Source organism: Hyla sarda, chromosome 2 (genome assembly GCF_029499605.1).
Source record: "Hyla sarda isolate aHylSar1 chromosome 2, aHylSar1.hap1, whole genome shotgun sequence".
In the NCBI taxonomy this organism is placed as follows: Eukaryota; Metazoa; Chordata; class Amphibia; order Anura; family Hylidae; genus Hyla; species Hyla sarda.
Genome location: NC_079190.1, coordinates 156110945 through 156128653, shown reverse-complemented (window position 1 = coordinate 156128653; position 17709 = coordinate 156110945). Strand labels below are relative to the sequence as shown.

At 39.0% G+C, this 17709-nt stretch overlaps 1 protein-coding gene across 4 annotated transcripts in view; it reads left to right on the top strand.

The window, feature by feature from the left end:
* The window catches only part of ABCC4 (ATP binding cassette subfamily C member 4), a 371576-nt gene extending 364554 nt beyond the window's left edge, over positions 1–7022 (top strand). For all 4 annotated transcript variants that reach the window (XM_056555595.1, XM_056555592.1, XM_056555593.1 and 1 more), the window contains 2 exons: positions 1823–1957; positions 5130–7022. In XM_056555595.1, the coding sequence (XP_056411570.1) occupies positions 1823–1957; positions 5130–5219 (225 nt within the window). In that variant the 3' untranslated portion in view covers positions 5220–7022. The remainder of the gene's footprint in view (positions 1–1822; positions 1958–5129) is intronic.
* Positions 7023–17709: the final 10687 nt, after the last annotated feature.

Here is a 17709-nt window from a genome sequence, read left to right as displayed (position 1 = left end):
GCACTCACCCGCTTCAAAGGACTTGTAAAGGTGACTTTAATCCGAACTTGTCATCCAAAAGTGCATGTGCATAGCAGTATACAGCATACAGGCAGGTAAAGGCAGGCAAAGACGCCGGGAGACCCAGCGTGCAGGTTACAGCTGTCTCGCACCAGACTTGGTCCCATGAAGCACGGAGGTGCGAGACAGCTGTAACCTGCACGCTGGGTCTCCTGGCGTCTTTGCCTGCCTTTACCTGCCTGTATGCTGTATGCTGCTATGCACATGCACTTTTGGATGACAAGTTCGGATTAAAGTCACCTTTACAAGTCCTTTGAAGCAGGTGAGTGCCATCTTTTTCTCTACCATGCATTACTGGAAGATTTCTGCCATTTTCTGTGAGATTGAGCACCACCCCTAGGACTGTATTCACACTGCACCCAGTTGCGGTTTTTGTTCACTCCTTGCACAGCAGTGCCGGATAGTGTTTCGTTCTGGTTTTACTGAGATTTGTAAATTACTTCTATTAAAAAATCTTAATCCTTTCAGTACTTATGAACTTCTGAAGTTAAGGTTGTTATTTATTTTCTGTCTAAGTGCTGTCTGATGACACGTGTCTCGGGAACCGCCCAGTTTAGAAGAGGTTTGCTATGGGGATTTGCGTCTAAACTGGGCGGTTCCCGGGACACCTGTCATCAGAGAGCACTTAGACAGAAATTAACAACCTTAATTTCAGAAGCTCATAAGTACTGAAAGGATTAAGATTTTTAAATTTACAAATCTGTTTAACTTTCTGGAGCCAGTTGATATATAAAGAAAAGTTTTTTCCTGGATAACCCCTTTAATAGCAAACTTTAAGTAAAAGAAACATTTATTTAAATTAAATGATTTCAAAGCTCTGCACTTAATGCCACATTTTTCCCCCGAATCCTCTATACCCCATCATTCCCCCCCACCCCGATTCCCCCTGTGCCACATCATTTTCCCCCCTCTGAATCATCTATGCCACATCATTTTTCCCCCTGTGCCAAATGATTTTCCCCCCCTCTGACCCCCCCCCCCCCTACTGTGCCAGATAATTTTTACCCTCTGACCCTCATAGCTTAGAAACAGGAGGGTGTATCAGAAAATTGTAAGAAAGGTGTGTGATTAGGGAACCCTAAGCTTAATTTAATAATAGTAGCATCTATTTTTGGTAACACAGTTCATAGAAAGAAATTCACAGGCGACTCACCACTCCTTCAATGCTTTTCTTTATTCTTGGGTTTGTGCAGGTAAAGCGGCTCCACGCCACACCGGTGTGCTGGACGCTAGAGCATCATTAACGCACTAGCGTCCAGCACAACGGTGCGGCGTGGAGCCGCTTTACCTGCACAAACCCAAGAATAAAAAAAAAGCATTGTGGTGAGTCGCCTGTGAATTTCTTTCTATGAACTGTGTTATACAAAGTTATTCTTTTCACACAAGAGCACCATCACCCATGCATTCAATCTAGACAAGTTTCAGCTATTTATTAAGGGAGTCACGGGAAGCAGGGCTAGCAGTGCCAACATACTTACTATATCCTCTATACACATTGTTTATTTTTGGTAAGTTGGATGCATGTTCAGTAATGTGTGTGTGTATACATATGATTTTTTAATTGAAGGGCAATCTAAACCCAACTGATATGTGTTCCATCTAGTTCATAGTCTCTTATGTCCTTTAATTGAGGGACAGGCTTAAGGAGCTAGCCAAATTGTACCTATAGACTACTGAGATGTAAATCATATACTGGATGGACATATTTGGTCTGGATAGAGTTGGACAATACCTTCATTAATATTTTATCGTGTTTTTATAGGTGCTTGATTCAGGAAGAGTAAAAGAATATGATGAACCCTTCAACTTACTGCAAAATAAAGAAAGTCTCTTTTACAAAATGGTCCAACAAGTTGGAAGAGCAGAAGCTGCTTCTTTGACTGAGACAGCCAAACAGGTGAGTTTTCTGCATGGTGAAAAAAATGTTAATGTTACTATGTCACTTCATGATTTTGTATATCTAATAAGTGTGGGTGTTGGTTGTGTGAAATGTGAACTGAAATCTGTCATTTGCATGCTTATTGACTTTTATAACGAGTAATTTTAATGTTTACTTCGTAAAATTTGTATAACTGTATGAAAAAACAGTAAAAAATCAGATTTCAAGATAATCAGTTTTCTTACCTATGTTGCATCAGCATGTCACAACATTGGTGGCCCATGGACTACAACTTCTGCAAGGTGCCAAACTGAAGGGACTTTTGCTCACCGTATGGTGAACAAGAATATTTGTCTGGTAAAGCAGCCATATTGAAGCTTTTCAGGGGACTGGGAAACCTGGGTGGCTCTCATACTGTGCAGTCTCTTTAGCTTTCGGAGTCTCCTGACACCAGATGCTGCTCCCTACACTCCAGCACTGTTATGCCTTCTCTTTTCCCCCACAATGATGTGTTCTCTCTCTCTCTCCTAACTCTTCTCTAAGCCTGCAATAAATCTTCTTTCCCCTGCTCGCACTAACTATTCTCTGCACCTGCCTGCCAAACAGTGAAATCATACTTTACCATAGCATTGGTCCAGCAGCAGGAAATTAAAAATTAGCTGGCTATCTCTGCAGCCTGAGAGTAACATGATCTGGAGATATCTGGAAGTCCCATAGACTTGTATGGGACTTCCAATACATCTCTTTTACACTTTTTTTGACATATAAGAAATGTGTGTACCAAGTTTAATGGAAATATATCCAGCCATTCGGAAGTTATGTTGAATAGAATAGATATGTTAAATAGAAGGAGGCGTGGCTTTCAAGCTAGAATTACACATTCATCCAAGGATGCAGAGCTTGTGAAGTATGGACGGCTGAGTTGTGATGATTGTGGTTGAAGGACCTGTGATGTGGGTATATGGGGTGAAAATTGTATTTTTGTCTTGAAACCCAAAAAAAGGCAGAAAAAAGAAGAGGCATGGCTTGCAAGCTGGTCGCACGCACTTACCAAGAAATGCAGGGCTGAGCTTTTGGCATTAAGTACCGAAAGTAGATGTGCATGGGACTTAAGACAAATAGGGGTGGGTTGGGGTTAATTTAACTATCCTATATTTTTAGTTGACATATTGAAATATCTCCAGCCATTTGGAAGTTAAACTGAAACTGAAACATACATGCATTGGGCCTCATTTACTAAGGCTTTTCTGAGTAGATTTTGTAGGGCTTTTTGTGTTGCATGCGTCGTGCGCCAGAATTTCCGACAAAAACATCTGGAAACCTTGCAAACACTCTACTCAGAAAACCCTATAAAGGGGCAGGAGCATCGGGGAAAACGGAGTGTCTCCCCCCCACACAAAAAAAAATGCATTTTCTCAAGAAACCTACAAATGTTTTCACATAAGATGTTTTGCTTCTGATGTTGCGCTAAACATTTTCTGTATGCAGATTGTTATGAAAACCTTACAAAACCAGCACACAATTATTCCGTTTTAATAATTATATTTTAGGTTGGCTTTCAACAAAACTGTATAATTCAGTTTGACAATCTATCAAATGTAAACCTCTACAGGTTAATGCATATGGAAAACATATCCTTTCTGAGGAGGAAGGAAAGAAACCCAAAATGTCTATTGCCTTGATCCTCCCTCATATGAGTTCTAACATTCCTTCTCCACTATAAAAACTAATACCAACAGCTACATTATACTATGATGGTCACAGTAAAGACGACTTCATATCTTGTCATGCTCAGAATGGCTCTGCAGTCAAACTGCATGTACAGTGTTATTGTCAGTTTTACGGTGAATGGATACATGTGTATACCCTCTCAGTTCAAGCAAGTGAATATTAAATTGACTTTTCAGCCCTGAAGCTAAATAGCAGGGTCGCACTGCAATAAGCCAATGCATCTCAATTTTGGCCATGTTTAATGCATTATGCAAGCTTTAGGCAAAACTGGGCTGCGAAGTTTAGTTGCTCCACAGTAAGGCCATTTCTATCTCTATTCAGCAGCCTAAAACGTAAACTTTAAAGGACACAGAGAAATCATATTAGACCATGCACAAAAGCTTATTATTGTCAAACAAACATCAGTTTAAGGCACTTGTGCTATATGTATATTGTAAACACATTTCCGAGATGCTGTACATTTATTTTTGGCCCAACTTGTGACAGATGTCAGCATTTGAAGATTGCATTTTGAAAGACTCAAACAAAACTTTTCACGTTCATCTGTGAAGGGAAAAAAAAAATTGCATTTGAAGTCCCTTTTCTCCAGCATACACAGTGGCAGATAAGAGCACACAAGTCTTGACATTATTTCATTTTGTTATGCGCATCTGTCAAAGAACAGAGATACCATACAGCTCCTAAAAACTGCCGATTGTGTAACAGTGAAACTTGACAGCATTTCATTCCTTTTATATTCTGATTATACATTTATCAGGAAACCTGTATCTCTTCTAGTTCAGCTGGAAATCGCAGGGATTGAAGCGCTGAAAGGCATGCTGAAAAAAATATATATATCTTCTATTACTTGGATCATCTTACGTTTTAAAGAAGTTGCTTGGATGAGGCTTTGTCAGAGCCTTAGCCTTCCATTCCATTATTGTGGTGTACTATCCATAGATCACATTTCTATGGGCCTTGTAACTGCTTTTGGTACAAATTAAACACTGATATTTCAAATATATGTACCTTCGACGTTTCAATGCTTGTCAATCATAGTTTGTAAAATATAGGGATTACAAGCTGATATTAACATCCAAATCCATTGTATTTTGGTTTTATGTGTGAAAATGAGAAACCTTTTTGCTGATGCTGGGTTCTACTCTCCTTTGTCACCCTGTTTTAATTTATCTCAGTGTTTTCAGTGCACAGAGTGACTGTCTTATCAGTATAATGTGGCCCTGGTTGCATCACTACTCAGTGGGATAACAGGCATTCTATCTTTTTGGTTTATTGGCAATTAATTCAGGCCATTGTTAAGATGATGTATTGTTGACTTTGCTGATGTCTACAAAGATTGGACTGTTTAGGTTTTTTGCTAGTTTTTTTAATGCCAAACAGTTGCTTGGTTGAGATTTTTTTATTGTATGTGTAAACCATCTGGTTTTAATCATTAATTCAATATATTCTTTTGTTTTAGGTTTATCAAAACAAAATCCAAGAAGCAAACAAGCCACATACTTCAAGGGACCCATCAGAACCATTTATTATTTTTGAAACTGCTCTTTGACACTATTTGTGCTGGTTAATGCCAATGCACTTTCACAAGTGGCCTTTGTAAGCCTTTGTGGTGTTCCAGGTTTCTTAGTCAGCCCTCAGGCTAGCTTTAAAGTGCCAGCAGCTTTCGGTGCATTCATATCTACAGTAAAGTATTTCTATCTGAAATTATTAGATTGTAAGCTAAAGTTGACATTGTGATATTGTATCTGAGAGTATCACTATTTGGCTCATGTCCACATTTTAATATAAGGGGAACATGTGTGTTCAGCAGAAAACTTACAGCACGGCATGGCTTTGTTTTCCTTTAATTGTACTTGGCAGCATTTCCATCCGCCCATGATCATCATTGGTGTAGCCAAGTTTGTCTTTAGCTACTGTATGCAAGCCAGTGCCAACCATTCACATATAAATGGGAAGAATTACAATATGAAATTCCTAGGCCAGACTTAATTTAGTTCCCAAGTGCCTCTAATGATTTGGGCATTATATATGATGAACAACAATCATAATAAATAGAAAAATCAAAGATTGAATGTAAAATCTAGCTAGTAATATTTATGAATATTCTGTATTGATCTACTTAAAAAGAGAAACTGCACTGCTCAAAAAAAAGGAAACACTTAAACAACACAATGTGACTCCAAGTCAATCACACTTCTGTGAAATCACACTGTCCACTCAGGAAGCAACACTGACAATCAATTTCACATGCTGTTGTGCAAATGGAACAGACAACAGGTGGAAATTATAGGCAATTAGCAAGACACCCCCAATGAAGGAGTGGTTCTGCAGGTGGTGACTACAGACCACTTCTCAGTTTCTATGCTTCCTGGCTGATGTTTGGGTCACTTTTGAATGCCGGCAGTGCTTTCACACTAGTGGTAGCATGAGACGGAGTCCTCAACCCACACAAGTGGCTCAGGTAGTGCAGCTCATCCAGGATGGCACAACAATGCGAGCTGTGGCAAGAAGGTTTGCTGTGTCTGTCAGGGTAGTGTCCAGAACATGGAGGCACTATTTCATTCATTCAGATGTAGGATGTGTTATCATAGTTTTCCCTTTATTTCTTGAGCAGTGTATTTGCCTTAAGTCTTGTAATAGATTCAGTTTTATCTGATACACTGACGTGTAAACCAAAGCAAGCACAAAGTATCAGAGGAGAGTGAATGTAGGGATCCTCAGGTAAAATCATTCTATGTCCCATCAGGTTTTCTTCCCAATTGCAAACAGAAATGCCACCAATATTGCCAGTGCTTTTTTCACACATTTACGCGTGCCTTAAACACTCTGGAAACGGACTGTGACAATGTTTACACTGATGTTCTTATTCTTAATGGTATTGTTTGTGTGATGTTGACACCTTTATAGTGACATACAATAAGTCCATCACTCTGCAGATGGGTCTGAAGTGCCAACTACCAAACATGTTTCCATATCTTACACTCTCTGCTGCATTTTGTGCAACAATCAGTTAAATGCTATTAATGCAATTAGTATTCATGGCTCTTAGGATTTTCTTCATTAATGCCAATTGCTATTCATAATGGTTTGCAATTAAGATATGCACTCAAAAGACACTAGAAAATGTGGGCATTAATATATGTGAATGTCATTGATATTTCCTTATGCATATGTGTTTTGCAGTAGATTGTTTCCATTTGTTGTACTGTACAATGGTCACACGATGACTCTTCTGATTGCTAAAAACAAACATGTTTTATTTTTCTTTCTCTGTTTCTAATTTATGATTTTATGATTTAACTAAAGGGATATTTGCTCTTTTGTTACATGTTGCATCAGTGTCTCTTAATTATAAAAATGAATATATATATATATAATATATATATATATATATATATATATATATTTATTTTATTTTTATTTTTTTAAGTTGTGCATGCAGTGTTAAGTGTTGACACAGAAGATGGTGTCACACCTAACACTGAATCTAGAGAATGCATAAATATATATTTGGAGCTGTCCATGGTACAGAAGAAAGCTGTGGTTCATGCATCTAGTGATCTATTTCTTCTAACATGGCATGTTGAAACTTGGTACACATTTTCCCAAACGATTTAAGTAGCTTTGCTATGTTGCAGCAACCTTTTTCATGTGCAGTTGGAGCAGACCAAACACATCTCTACCACCAGGCTTGGGTCCCTTGGCTTTGGGTTACATTTGGTGGTAAGTCACTTGGTCCTCAGGATTATATGAGAGATTTATCAAAATCTGTGTATAGGAAAAATTGCTGAGTTGCCCATAGCAATCAATCAGATCACTTCTTTCATTTTTAACAAGGCCTTTGAAAAATAAAAGAAGTGATCTGATTGGTTGCTTTGGACAACTGATAAATCTCCCCACGTGTGTACAGTTAAATGCCATGTGTGATTTAACATTATATATAGCACTGATAAAATGATTGTACCTAGTAAGTATTTTACTTATTCTTTAAGTATTTTGTGAATATCTGTTTATAGTGCTAGTTAAACTCTACAGTATATTTTGAATATAAGCTATACAGCCATAAAAATTCAAATAATGCCAGAAAATTATTTTACAGCAGATGTTCAATTAAATTATATTTAAATTGTATTTCTTATATTTACTTTATTACATTTTTATTCTCCATTGTAGATAAAAGCATTTTAAACCTAACATAAAATTACTAAAACATGTTAAAGATATATAAGGGATAAGAGTCAGATCATGGGGGGTCTGATCCTTGGGATCCCTGTGATCTACCATATGACGTCACACTCTCCTCATGAATGGTGCGTCAACCACTGCACTAAGCAGTGTCCAATATGCCCCCTCCATGTAGCTCTCTGGAAGAGCCAAAGATACAGTGTTCGGATATTCGATTTTGCCGTAGAGATGCATAGAGGGGGCATGTCAGCCACAGTTCTGCACCATGGTCGACACACTCCATTCATACATAGAGCCGATGTGCCAGGCAGCAGATCGTGGGGGTCCGATCGGTCCTACATCCTGCATTCTGACACTTATCCCCTATATGTGTGAGCGGAGATTCAGCTACAATTCCGCAGTGTGAACATACCCTATTACAGAAGCAGCAGAGTAAATAGTCCAGAAAAATCGGCACATAATGTGATGCAATTTCAAATCAGTAGCATGTCCATTTTGGTGTCAGAAATTCTGAGTTATTCCCCACTGACTTTAATGGGAAGCCTCAAACAACTGCAAATATCCTCAAACCTAACCACAAACTGCACCAAAATCCAGAGTTTGGAACAGATTTTCTGCTCTGAGTTTTGGTACAAAAAAGGATTGTGGATTTTCCACAGCATACCCACATTGTGGAAACATACCATAAAGAAGATCTGCGATGTCCTCCAAAAACGCCAGTGGTGCAACAGCTATTAATGGATCCCAAGAGGTTTTTTTTTTTTTTTTTTGAGGAAATCACTATTCCTATTCAAAGGGAAGGTGGAATGAAAAAGGACACAGGTTTTTGTGTAAACATAATTTTCAAGAGTTTTTGGGTAATGTTTTTTTCTAGATCTAGATTTAAAAATTATTCTAAACAGGTTGCATTTTTCACTCTGACCACTAAGCTGACACTCCCTGTTCTGTAAAGAACACCTTCCAGCAATGGCCTCATCATTCCAAGCAGGATTTCTCACAGAAAAGGATTGCAGTAACACATGTTTTGCTATACACATGCTTATTCCGTTTGTGTGTATTGGAACTAAATCAAAAAAGGGAGGAAAAAAGCAAATTGAACAGAATGTCACACCAAACTCCAAAAATAGGCTGGACAAAATTATTGGCACCCTTAACTCCGGTGCTTAGACATCTTATCCCTTATCCAAAGGATAGGGGATAAGATGCCTGACCGCTGGAGTCCTGCCGCTGGGGACCCCCATGATCTTGCACGCGGCACCCCGTTTGTAATCAGTCCCCGGAGCGAACATGCTGGCGCTCCGCCCCTCAATTCAAGCTGTCACGCCCCCTCCCATAGGCTTGCATTGAGGGGCGGAGTGTGACGTCACACGGGGGGGCAGGCGTGACGTCACACGTCGCCTGCCCTGTGATCGCTCGTAATCAGACCCAGAGCGAACACGTTCCGGGGACTGATTACAAACGGGGTGCCGCGTGCAAGATCACGGGGGGTCCCCAGAGGCGAGACTCCCGCGGTCAGGCATCTTAACCCCTATCCTTTAGATAGGGGATAAGATGTCTAAGCACCGGAGTACCCCTTTAATATTTGGTTGCACACCCTTTGGAAAAAAATAACTGAAACCAGTTGCTTCCTATAACCATCAATAAGCTTCTTAAACCTCTCAGCCGGAATGTTGGACCACTCTTCCTTTGCAAACTGCTCCAGATCTGTCTTATTGGAAGGGCGCCTTTTCCCCACAGCAATTTTAAGATCTCTCCACATGTGTTCAATGGGATTTAGATCTGGACTCAATGCTGGCCACTTCAGAACTCTCCAGCGCTTTGTTGCCATCCATTTCTGGGTGCTTTTTGATGTATGTTTGGGGTCATTGTCCTGCTGGTAGACCCAAGATCTTAAATGCAAACCCAGCTTTCTGACACTGGGCTGTACAGTGCGACCCAAAATCCGTTGGTAATCTTCAGATTTCATGATGCCTTGCACACTCTCAAGGCACCCAGTGGCAGAGGCAGCAAAACAGAAGGATTTCCCAGGAGGATTTTGGCTTACTCAAGTTCATTTTGGCAAAATGTAGTCTTCCTTTTTTATGTCTCTGTGTCAGCAGTGGGGTCCTGCTGGGTCTCCTGCCTAGCGTTTCATTTAATTTAAATTTGGACAGATAGTTTGCACTGACACTGATGCTCCCTGAGCCTGCAGGATAGCTTGAATATCTTTGGACTATCCTGCATTGACACCTTTCATCAATTTTTCTCTTCTGTCCACGCCCAGGGAGATTAGCTAAAGTGCCATGGGTTGCAAACTTCTTGATAATGTTCTGCATTGTGGACAAAGGCAAATCTAGATCTCTGGAGATAAACTTGTAACCTTGAGATTGTTGATATTTTTTCACAATTTCAGGTGGGATTTTTATATTGCCCACACCTGTTACTTGCCCCAGGTGAGTTTAAAGGAGCATCACATGCTTGAAACAATCTTATTTTTACAAGATTTTGAAAGGGTGCCAATAATTTTGTCCAGACCATTTTTGGAGTTTGGTGTGACGTTATGTCCAATTAGCTCTTTTTGCTCCCTTTTTGGTTTTAGTTCCAATACACACAAAGGGAATAAACATGTGTATAGCAAAACATGTGTTACTGCAACCATTTTCTGTGAGAAATACTGTATTTTCTTGAAATTTCTATTTCAGGGGTGCCAACATTTACGGCCATGCCTCTATGTATAGATAACAAATGATCCATACATGACCCAAATAGGTCACGTGGTTCCTGCACAGTGATCACTGCTTAAGTCAACTGTAGACTTGTCTGTTAGTCTTCCTATGGTCCATGTGGCTGTTAAAAAAAAAAAAAAAGGTATCTCTAAATGCTGTTAACAGGGCAGAACAGAAACAGATTAGAAAAAAAAATGTGGCTCTGATCAGAATAGTCACATATTTCCTTTATAAGGGTTTGGATGATTTAGATAAAAACATTAAATATTTATTTATTAGTAAATTTTTAGGGAATTGTGTTATCAAAAATGACCTTATTAAAGGGGTACTCCGCCCCTAGACATCTTATCCCCTATCCAAAGGATAGGGGATAAGATGTCAGATCGCCAGGGTCCCACTGCTGGGGACCCCTGGGATCGCCGCTGCGGCACCCCGCTGTCATTACTGCACAGAACGAGTTCGGACAATACAGGGGCCAGAGCATCGTTACATCACGGCTCCGCCCCTCGTGATGTCACGGCCGTCCCCCTCAATACAAGTCTATGGGAGGGGGCGTGGCGGTCGTCACGCCCCCTGCCATAGACTTGCATTAAGGAGGATGGGCCATGATGTCATGAGGGGCAGAGCCATGACGTCTTGCTGCTCCTTCCCCTGTGTCGCCCGTCATTACGCACAGAGCGAACTCGCTCTGTGCAGCAATAATAGCGCAGTGCCGCTGCGGCGATCTTGGGGGTCCCCAGCAGCGGGACCGCGGCGATCTGACGTCTTATCCCCTATCCTCTGGATAGGGGATAAGATGTCAAGGGGCGGAGTACCCCTTTAAGATCAAGTTTTATGTTAAACATATTTTTTATGAATTCTTGGTGATGTTTTTTCCATGTTTCATTTTACGATCTAATTATAAAATCATTCTGAAATCTTGCAGTTTTCATTCTAGCCACAAAGCTGACACTTCTGTACAGATCACTTTTCAGCAGTCTCCTCCTTATCGACATGAATACAGTGAAAGAGGACACCAGTGTCTAGATAACACACACACAATAGTTGAATCTCAGTGATCAGACCCCCCCCCCCCCCTTAAGGACTGAACATTGCTCAGAGCATGGCCAGAAAGATATTCTATTTAAGTGAATAGGGTCTGGGGCAGTCTATTGTGTCTATGTTCATGGGGCTTTTAGTAAAGCATGTTTCTAAATGTCAATCATAGAATTCGACAATGAAAAAAAAAATGAAAAATTGTACTGTGCAAAAAAAAAAAATGAAAAAATCACTGTACCCATATTTGGAAAAATGCATTAGTAATTAATGACCTAGCACTACCTAAATATGCTCCTGCATAGTTGAAAACACAGATCTCATAGACTAGTTGACAAAACAGTCAACATATACATTTCCATATCCTGACAATCTCTTTGGGATTAATGAAGTATGTCAATAACTGATGCCTGCAAGAAGTTTCTAAATAAAGGAACTAGTCACCCAGAAAAAACCCCACAAACAACAATGATGGAGGCTAATGGGGTAAAATTCATGTAAAGAAATTCAATAGTTCCATGGTGTTTCGCCCAGAAGGCGCCAGGACCTTCAGGTGTCAATATCAAACAAGTTTTTACCAAACAATAATAATAGACAAAGGTCAAATATAGGTCATCATAAGATCAATGTGCAGACTTCTGATAGAGCCACTTACTATCCCATGCCCGTGATGTGGGAATCAGGTTTTTTATATTTGGTAAATAATACATTAACCCCTTAACGACGCAGGACATAAATGTACATCCTGGTGAGAACGCACCAGGATGTACATTTACGTCCTATACATAACCTCGAGCATTGGAACGATGCTCGAGTCATGCCCGGCAGGTCCCGGCTGCTGATAGCAGCCAGGGACCCGTTGCTAATGGCCGACATCCGCGATCATGCGGATGTCCGCCATTAACTCCTCAGATGCCTTGATCAATACAGATCACGGCATCTGCAACGCTACGGTCACTTTAATGGATGATCGGATCACCCACCACGCTGCCGCGGCGATCCGATCATCCAGAATGGCCGACTGAGGTCCCCTCACCTGCCTCCGCTGCCTTACACAGGTCTTCTGCTCTGGTCTGAGATCGAGCAGACCAGAGCAGAAGATGACCGATAACACTGATCAGTGCTATGCCTTATGCATAGCACTGAACAGTATTAGCAATCAAATCATTGTTATAAATAGTCCCCTATGAGTACTATTAAAGTGTAAAAATAAAAGTAAAAAAAAATTAAAAAATCCCCTTCGCCAATAAAAATGTAAAATGTCCCATTTTCCCCATTTCACCCCCAAAAAGTGTAAAAAAAATTAAATAATATTAGAAACCTATTTGGTATCACGCATACGTAAATATCCAAACTATTAAAATATAATGTTAATGATACCGTACGGTGAACGGCGTGAATGTAAAAAAAAAAAAAAAGTCCAAAATTGCTGCTTTTTTTTTTAGAACATTTTATTTAAAAATTTTTATAAAAAATGTATTAAAAGTTTTATATATGCAAATATGGTATCAATAAAAAGTACAGATCATGGCGCAAAAAATTTGCCCTCATACCGCCACTTATACGGAAAAATAAAAAAGTTATAGGTCTTCAAAATAGAGGGATTTTAAATGTACTAATTTGGTTAAAAAGTTTGCGATTTCTTTTTAAGCGCAACAGTAATAAAAAAAGTATGTAAATATTATGGGTATCATTTTAATTTATCGTATTAACCCAAAGATTAAAGAACACGTCATTTTTACCGTTAATTGTACGGCGTGAAAACGAAATCTTCCAAAATTTGTAAAATTTAGGTTTTCTTTATAATTTCCCCACACAAATAGTATTTTTTTGGTTGCGCCATACATTTTATAACAAAGTGAGTGATGGCATTACAAAGGACAGCTTGTCGTGCAAAAAACAAGTCCTCATACTGTCTGCGGATGAAAATATAAAAGAGTTATGAGTCCTTAAGGGGTTAAATGTTATGTTTTAATGCTCATATTTCTAAATGTTAAAAATAGCTCAGGCAAGATGGCTCCCCTATAATATTGTGCAAAAAAAAAAAAAACACAATCAGAAAAAAGCAACAGATTAGAAAAAACACGTTTCATTATTAGGCTGTAGTCTGTAAAAAATATCTTGGCGACACTCACTTTAAAAGGGGGTCTCCTATATAGGATGCTCCTTTATTAACTGGGATGGGGAGAATTTGACCCACTCTGGAGACCCCTCTATGTATTTGAATTACATGGGCAGTCCATTGCTTTTTAGCGGTAGCATGCAAAACTTTAGTAAATGTTGTGGGTGAATGATTTTGTCCAAATTACCTGAAATCTCACTTCAGTACACCCGGAAGGTGCCACCTTTTGCGACGTTTATCCTGACGTGCAAAAATCACACACCAAAAAGCTTGGCCTGGTATAAATTTGCTACCTTTTGGAGATAATTGCACAAAAAATTGTGACAATCACATCAGTCACAGGTGATAAATGCCTGACCACCACAAAAGTTAACCATGCTACACTACATTCAAGTTGTTTTCTTGAATTAATGTAAAGGCATTGTACAAAAATGTTTGACTTTTTGACCCATTGTACAAAAATGCTGTGTAAAACTATTGATAAATACTCTTCCCTTCCCCCCCACACACACACCCCTTTCATGGGGAATTAAAAGACTTGCATCCTGGCACATGTCATTCAGTATTATAGATAAATGAATCACAAAAAATAGATAATGCAAAAGCACAAGTAGAGATACTTGAGCATGACCGTAGAGCCCTATAGAATATTGCTGGGTTGAGCCCCCCCTCCTTTTACCACCAACAGATTACAACGGGTTACCTGAGCAGCACAACTGCCTATGATCAGCTTATTGTTCCGGATCTTCTGACAAAAAGAGATTGCCAAAGTGAACTGCTCCCCTCATGTCGCCACAAACCAATGTATCCTGAGTGTTGAACAGTTCAGCGATTGGGCCAGATTTAAATGGGTGGTAGGACAGTTTGCAGACCCTATGTACCAGATTTATATTATTGAGGCTTGTCCTACGGCAATTTCCAAGCATCTTGTAATTGATTGTTACATTCTACTTAAGTTTAGGGTCACATGTGCCGTATTTTGATGCGTTTTTGCTGCTGCGTATTTAATGCTAAGCATTAAAGTCAATGGGAAGCAAAAATTGACTTCAATGGGTAGGAAAATTCGCAGCAGCAGATACGAAGCAAAATATGGAATGTGTGACTCTACCCTAAAGGTGTACCTAACTGACTAAAGAACGCAGGTGTGCACATGTATAGTTGTGTGCTTAATAGAACCCCAAAAGGTTGTTGGTAAGATTGCTTGATATCTGCGTAATCTTACACAAACAGGCCTTGGAATAATGTAACCATGCAATAATTTACTGAATAGTTACAAAAAATGTAAGTTTCTCATATCTTATGTAGTTAATACATTCCTCATAAAAGGTGTTCACTTTGTTAAAAAAAAAAAAAACCTTTGTGATTGAAAGACAAAGCCGTGTATGTTTGAAAAGCACCATTTCTTTTCCTTTGAGAAAATACGGTCTCAGCTTGCCTTGACACAATTAAAATAATTGATCTTTTCATACTTTTATTGAACCCTTGATTGGAAGATTTTTAGTAATTGCGGGACACAAGGGCTATAATGCAGTGATCATCCTTTAAAGATGACTATTTTTAATCTCTAAAATTATATAAATTATGTCATACACTCATGCGTCAATTGTGTTTCTTATTTGGGTGGAAAAGATCTGGTGTGTATTACCATTATTTGATCATTTGATATGTTGATTGTTTTTTATTAGACGACCTATATACTTTAATCTTTAATCTCAAATGACAACAAAGTCTTTTATCTTGACCTGTATAGCAAAGAATATGTTTTTAGGGTTTGTATAATAGCCCATCATTATAATTCCACCAAACATTTTGAAGCTTGTCTTATGTCCTGATTACATCATGATTGTTCTAATCCCTAAAATGTTCATTGTTCTGGCATGGGCCCTTGAGCAATGGCACGATGCTGAACACTATATTGCATAATCCTGCATAGAATCCTTACAATTATGATAACATTACTTGGATTTGTGCTCTAGTGGCTACTGTAGGTAAAACATTCAGTCTGGTAGATGTTTAATTTATGTGAGAAAAATAGAAAGGTAAAGACGGAGTCTAACTCATTGCAGTCATTTTGTAAATAAAAAAGTGCTCTAGCTCAACTGTTTTAACCAGTCATTGCAAGGATGTGATAAACCCTTAAATAGGTAATAGGGAACAGAAAGGTCTGGCACTCTCTGCAAATAGAAACTCCAGCAATACCTCTGCTAAGATTATGGCTAGAAGTACACATAAGCCAGGGCTATTATACAAAATTGCTGATAAATCACTCTCAGTAAATCGACTGTCTTTCAATTAAATTTCTATTTATTTCTTTAATTAATTAGCAGAAACTATCTCCACCACAGAGCAAATTGAAAGTCATAAGCAAATCTCTTGTTCTGATTATTCTTTAAGGAAAACTTTTTACTTGAAAAAGTTAGTGTGATAGGAGATCAGGAACACACTTTTGCTATAATAAAAACGCAATATTGCTTAGGCACAAGTGACTGAACAGGGAAGCCCTAATTTGGTAATGCCAGGCAGGGATAGTTGGAGGACACATTAGAGAAGCTCGCACTGGCTTTTTTAAATGGCAGACAGTGCACACATGTGGCCCTTTAAGGGCAGACCAGGAACTACAGCCACATGAGAAGCAGCAGGATCAGGCCTAGAGAAGACAGCGGGGTGGTGAAGCAGCGGGAGCACCCGGCAGTGGTGAGTGCCAAGACACGCTGCAGAAATAAAAGTTTGGAATTTCTATCTACATGATGTTTCGTCCTACCTGTTACATTTTATTCAGTTGTGTATTAAAAACATAATGTAAAGATTATGTAGGTGGCTTAAGTTTATTCAATGGTGCATAATTGAAAAGGTTTTTTGGACTATTGCTGGGGGGGGTTTAGGGTTGCTTGGGGGATTCGTGCGGGGGTAAAAAGGCAATCCCAGCTAGAGGTTAAAAATATAATAATTTTAAAATATTAAAGTTCCAACTAAATATTTTCTTACCTTTGATGACATTTTATAATAATAATAAAAAAAACAAATACAAATAAGCACTGCTCCGCAGTACATCACCCCCAGCAAATAAATAATAAAAAATATTTTATGTGATGCACCTACACTGTTCAAAAAAATAAAGGAAACACTAAGATAACATCCTAGACCTTAATGAAATAATCGTATAAAATACTTTCGTCTTTACATAGTTGAATGTGCTGACAACAAAGTCACGCAAAAATTATCAATGGAAGTCAAATTTGTCAACCCATGGAGGTGTGGATATGGAGTCACACTCAAAATCAAAGTGGAAAACCACACTACAGGCTGATCCAACTTTGATGTAATGTCCTTTTTTTTTATTTATTACATTTTTATTTCAATATTTTTTTATCTATTATCAATATTTCAAAAGAATTATCCTTTTTTCCCCTCCCCCACCTATACATTTCTGCAATCCGGTTCCAATGCCCTGTCCGACCTTCACCACTACATATTCCTTTTGCCTTAACTAATACTACCTCTCCGCCACCCCCTCCCCCCCCCCCTAAATCGACCTTAAACCAAAATAAGAAAATAGCATTTGGCTCCCCCCCCCCCCCCCCTTCTCAGAATCCTGCTTTCAATCCATACCCAACCACATTACTAATTTCCTCCATCTCACCTATTTCCTCACTCGCACTCTCCTGGTCTCTACCATACATATCATCCTTTCATCCCACTATTATTATATATATATATATATATATATATATATATATATATAAAATTTTCCCCTACTAATTTAGTATTAACAAATTTCCTCCCCTTGACAGCTAAGAGCGCTGCGCCTTCACGCCCCACTCCTCCCTGACTACTTGTGTTTCACTGCTGATGCGTTTATTACGCACCCCCCCCAGGATCAACAATTTCGGGGAGGACCTTCGAAGATATTTTGGCCCTTTTTTTCTTATTCTTTTTATTCTTTTTCCCTTTTTTAATAGGGGAGATACTCATATTTAATTAATTCGCTTGAT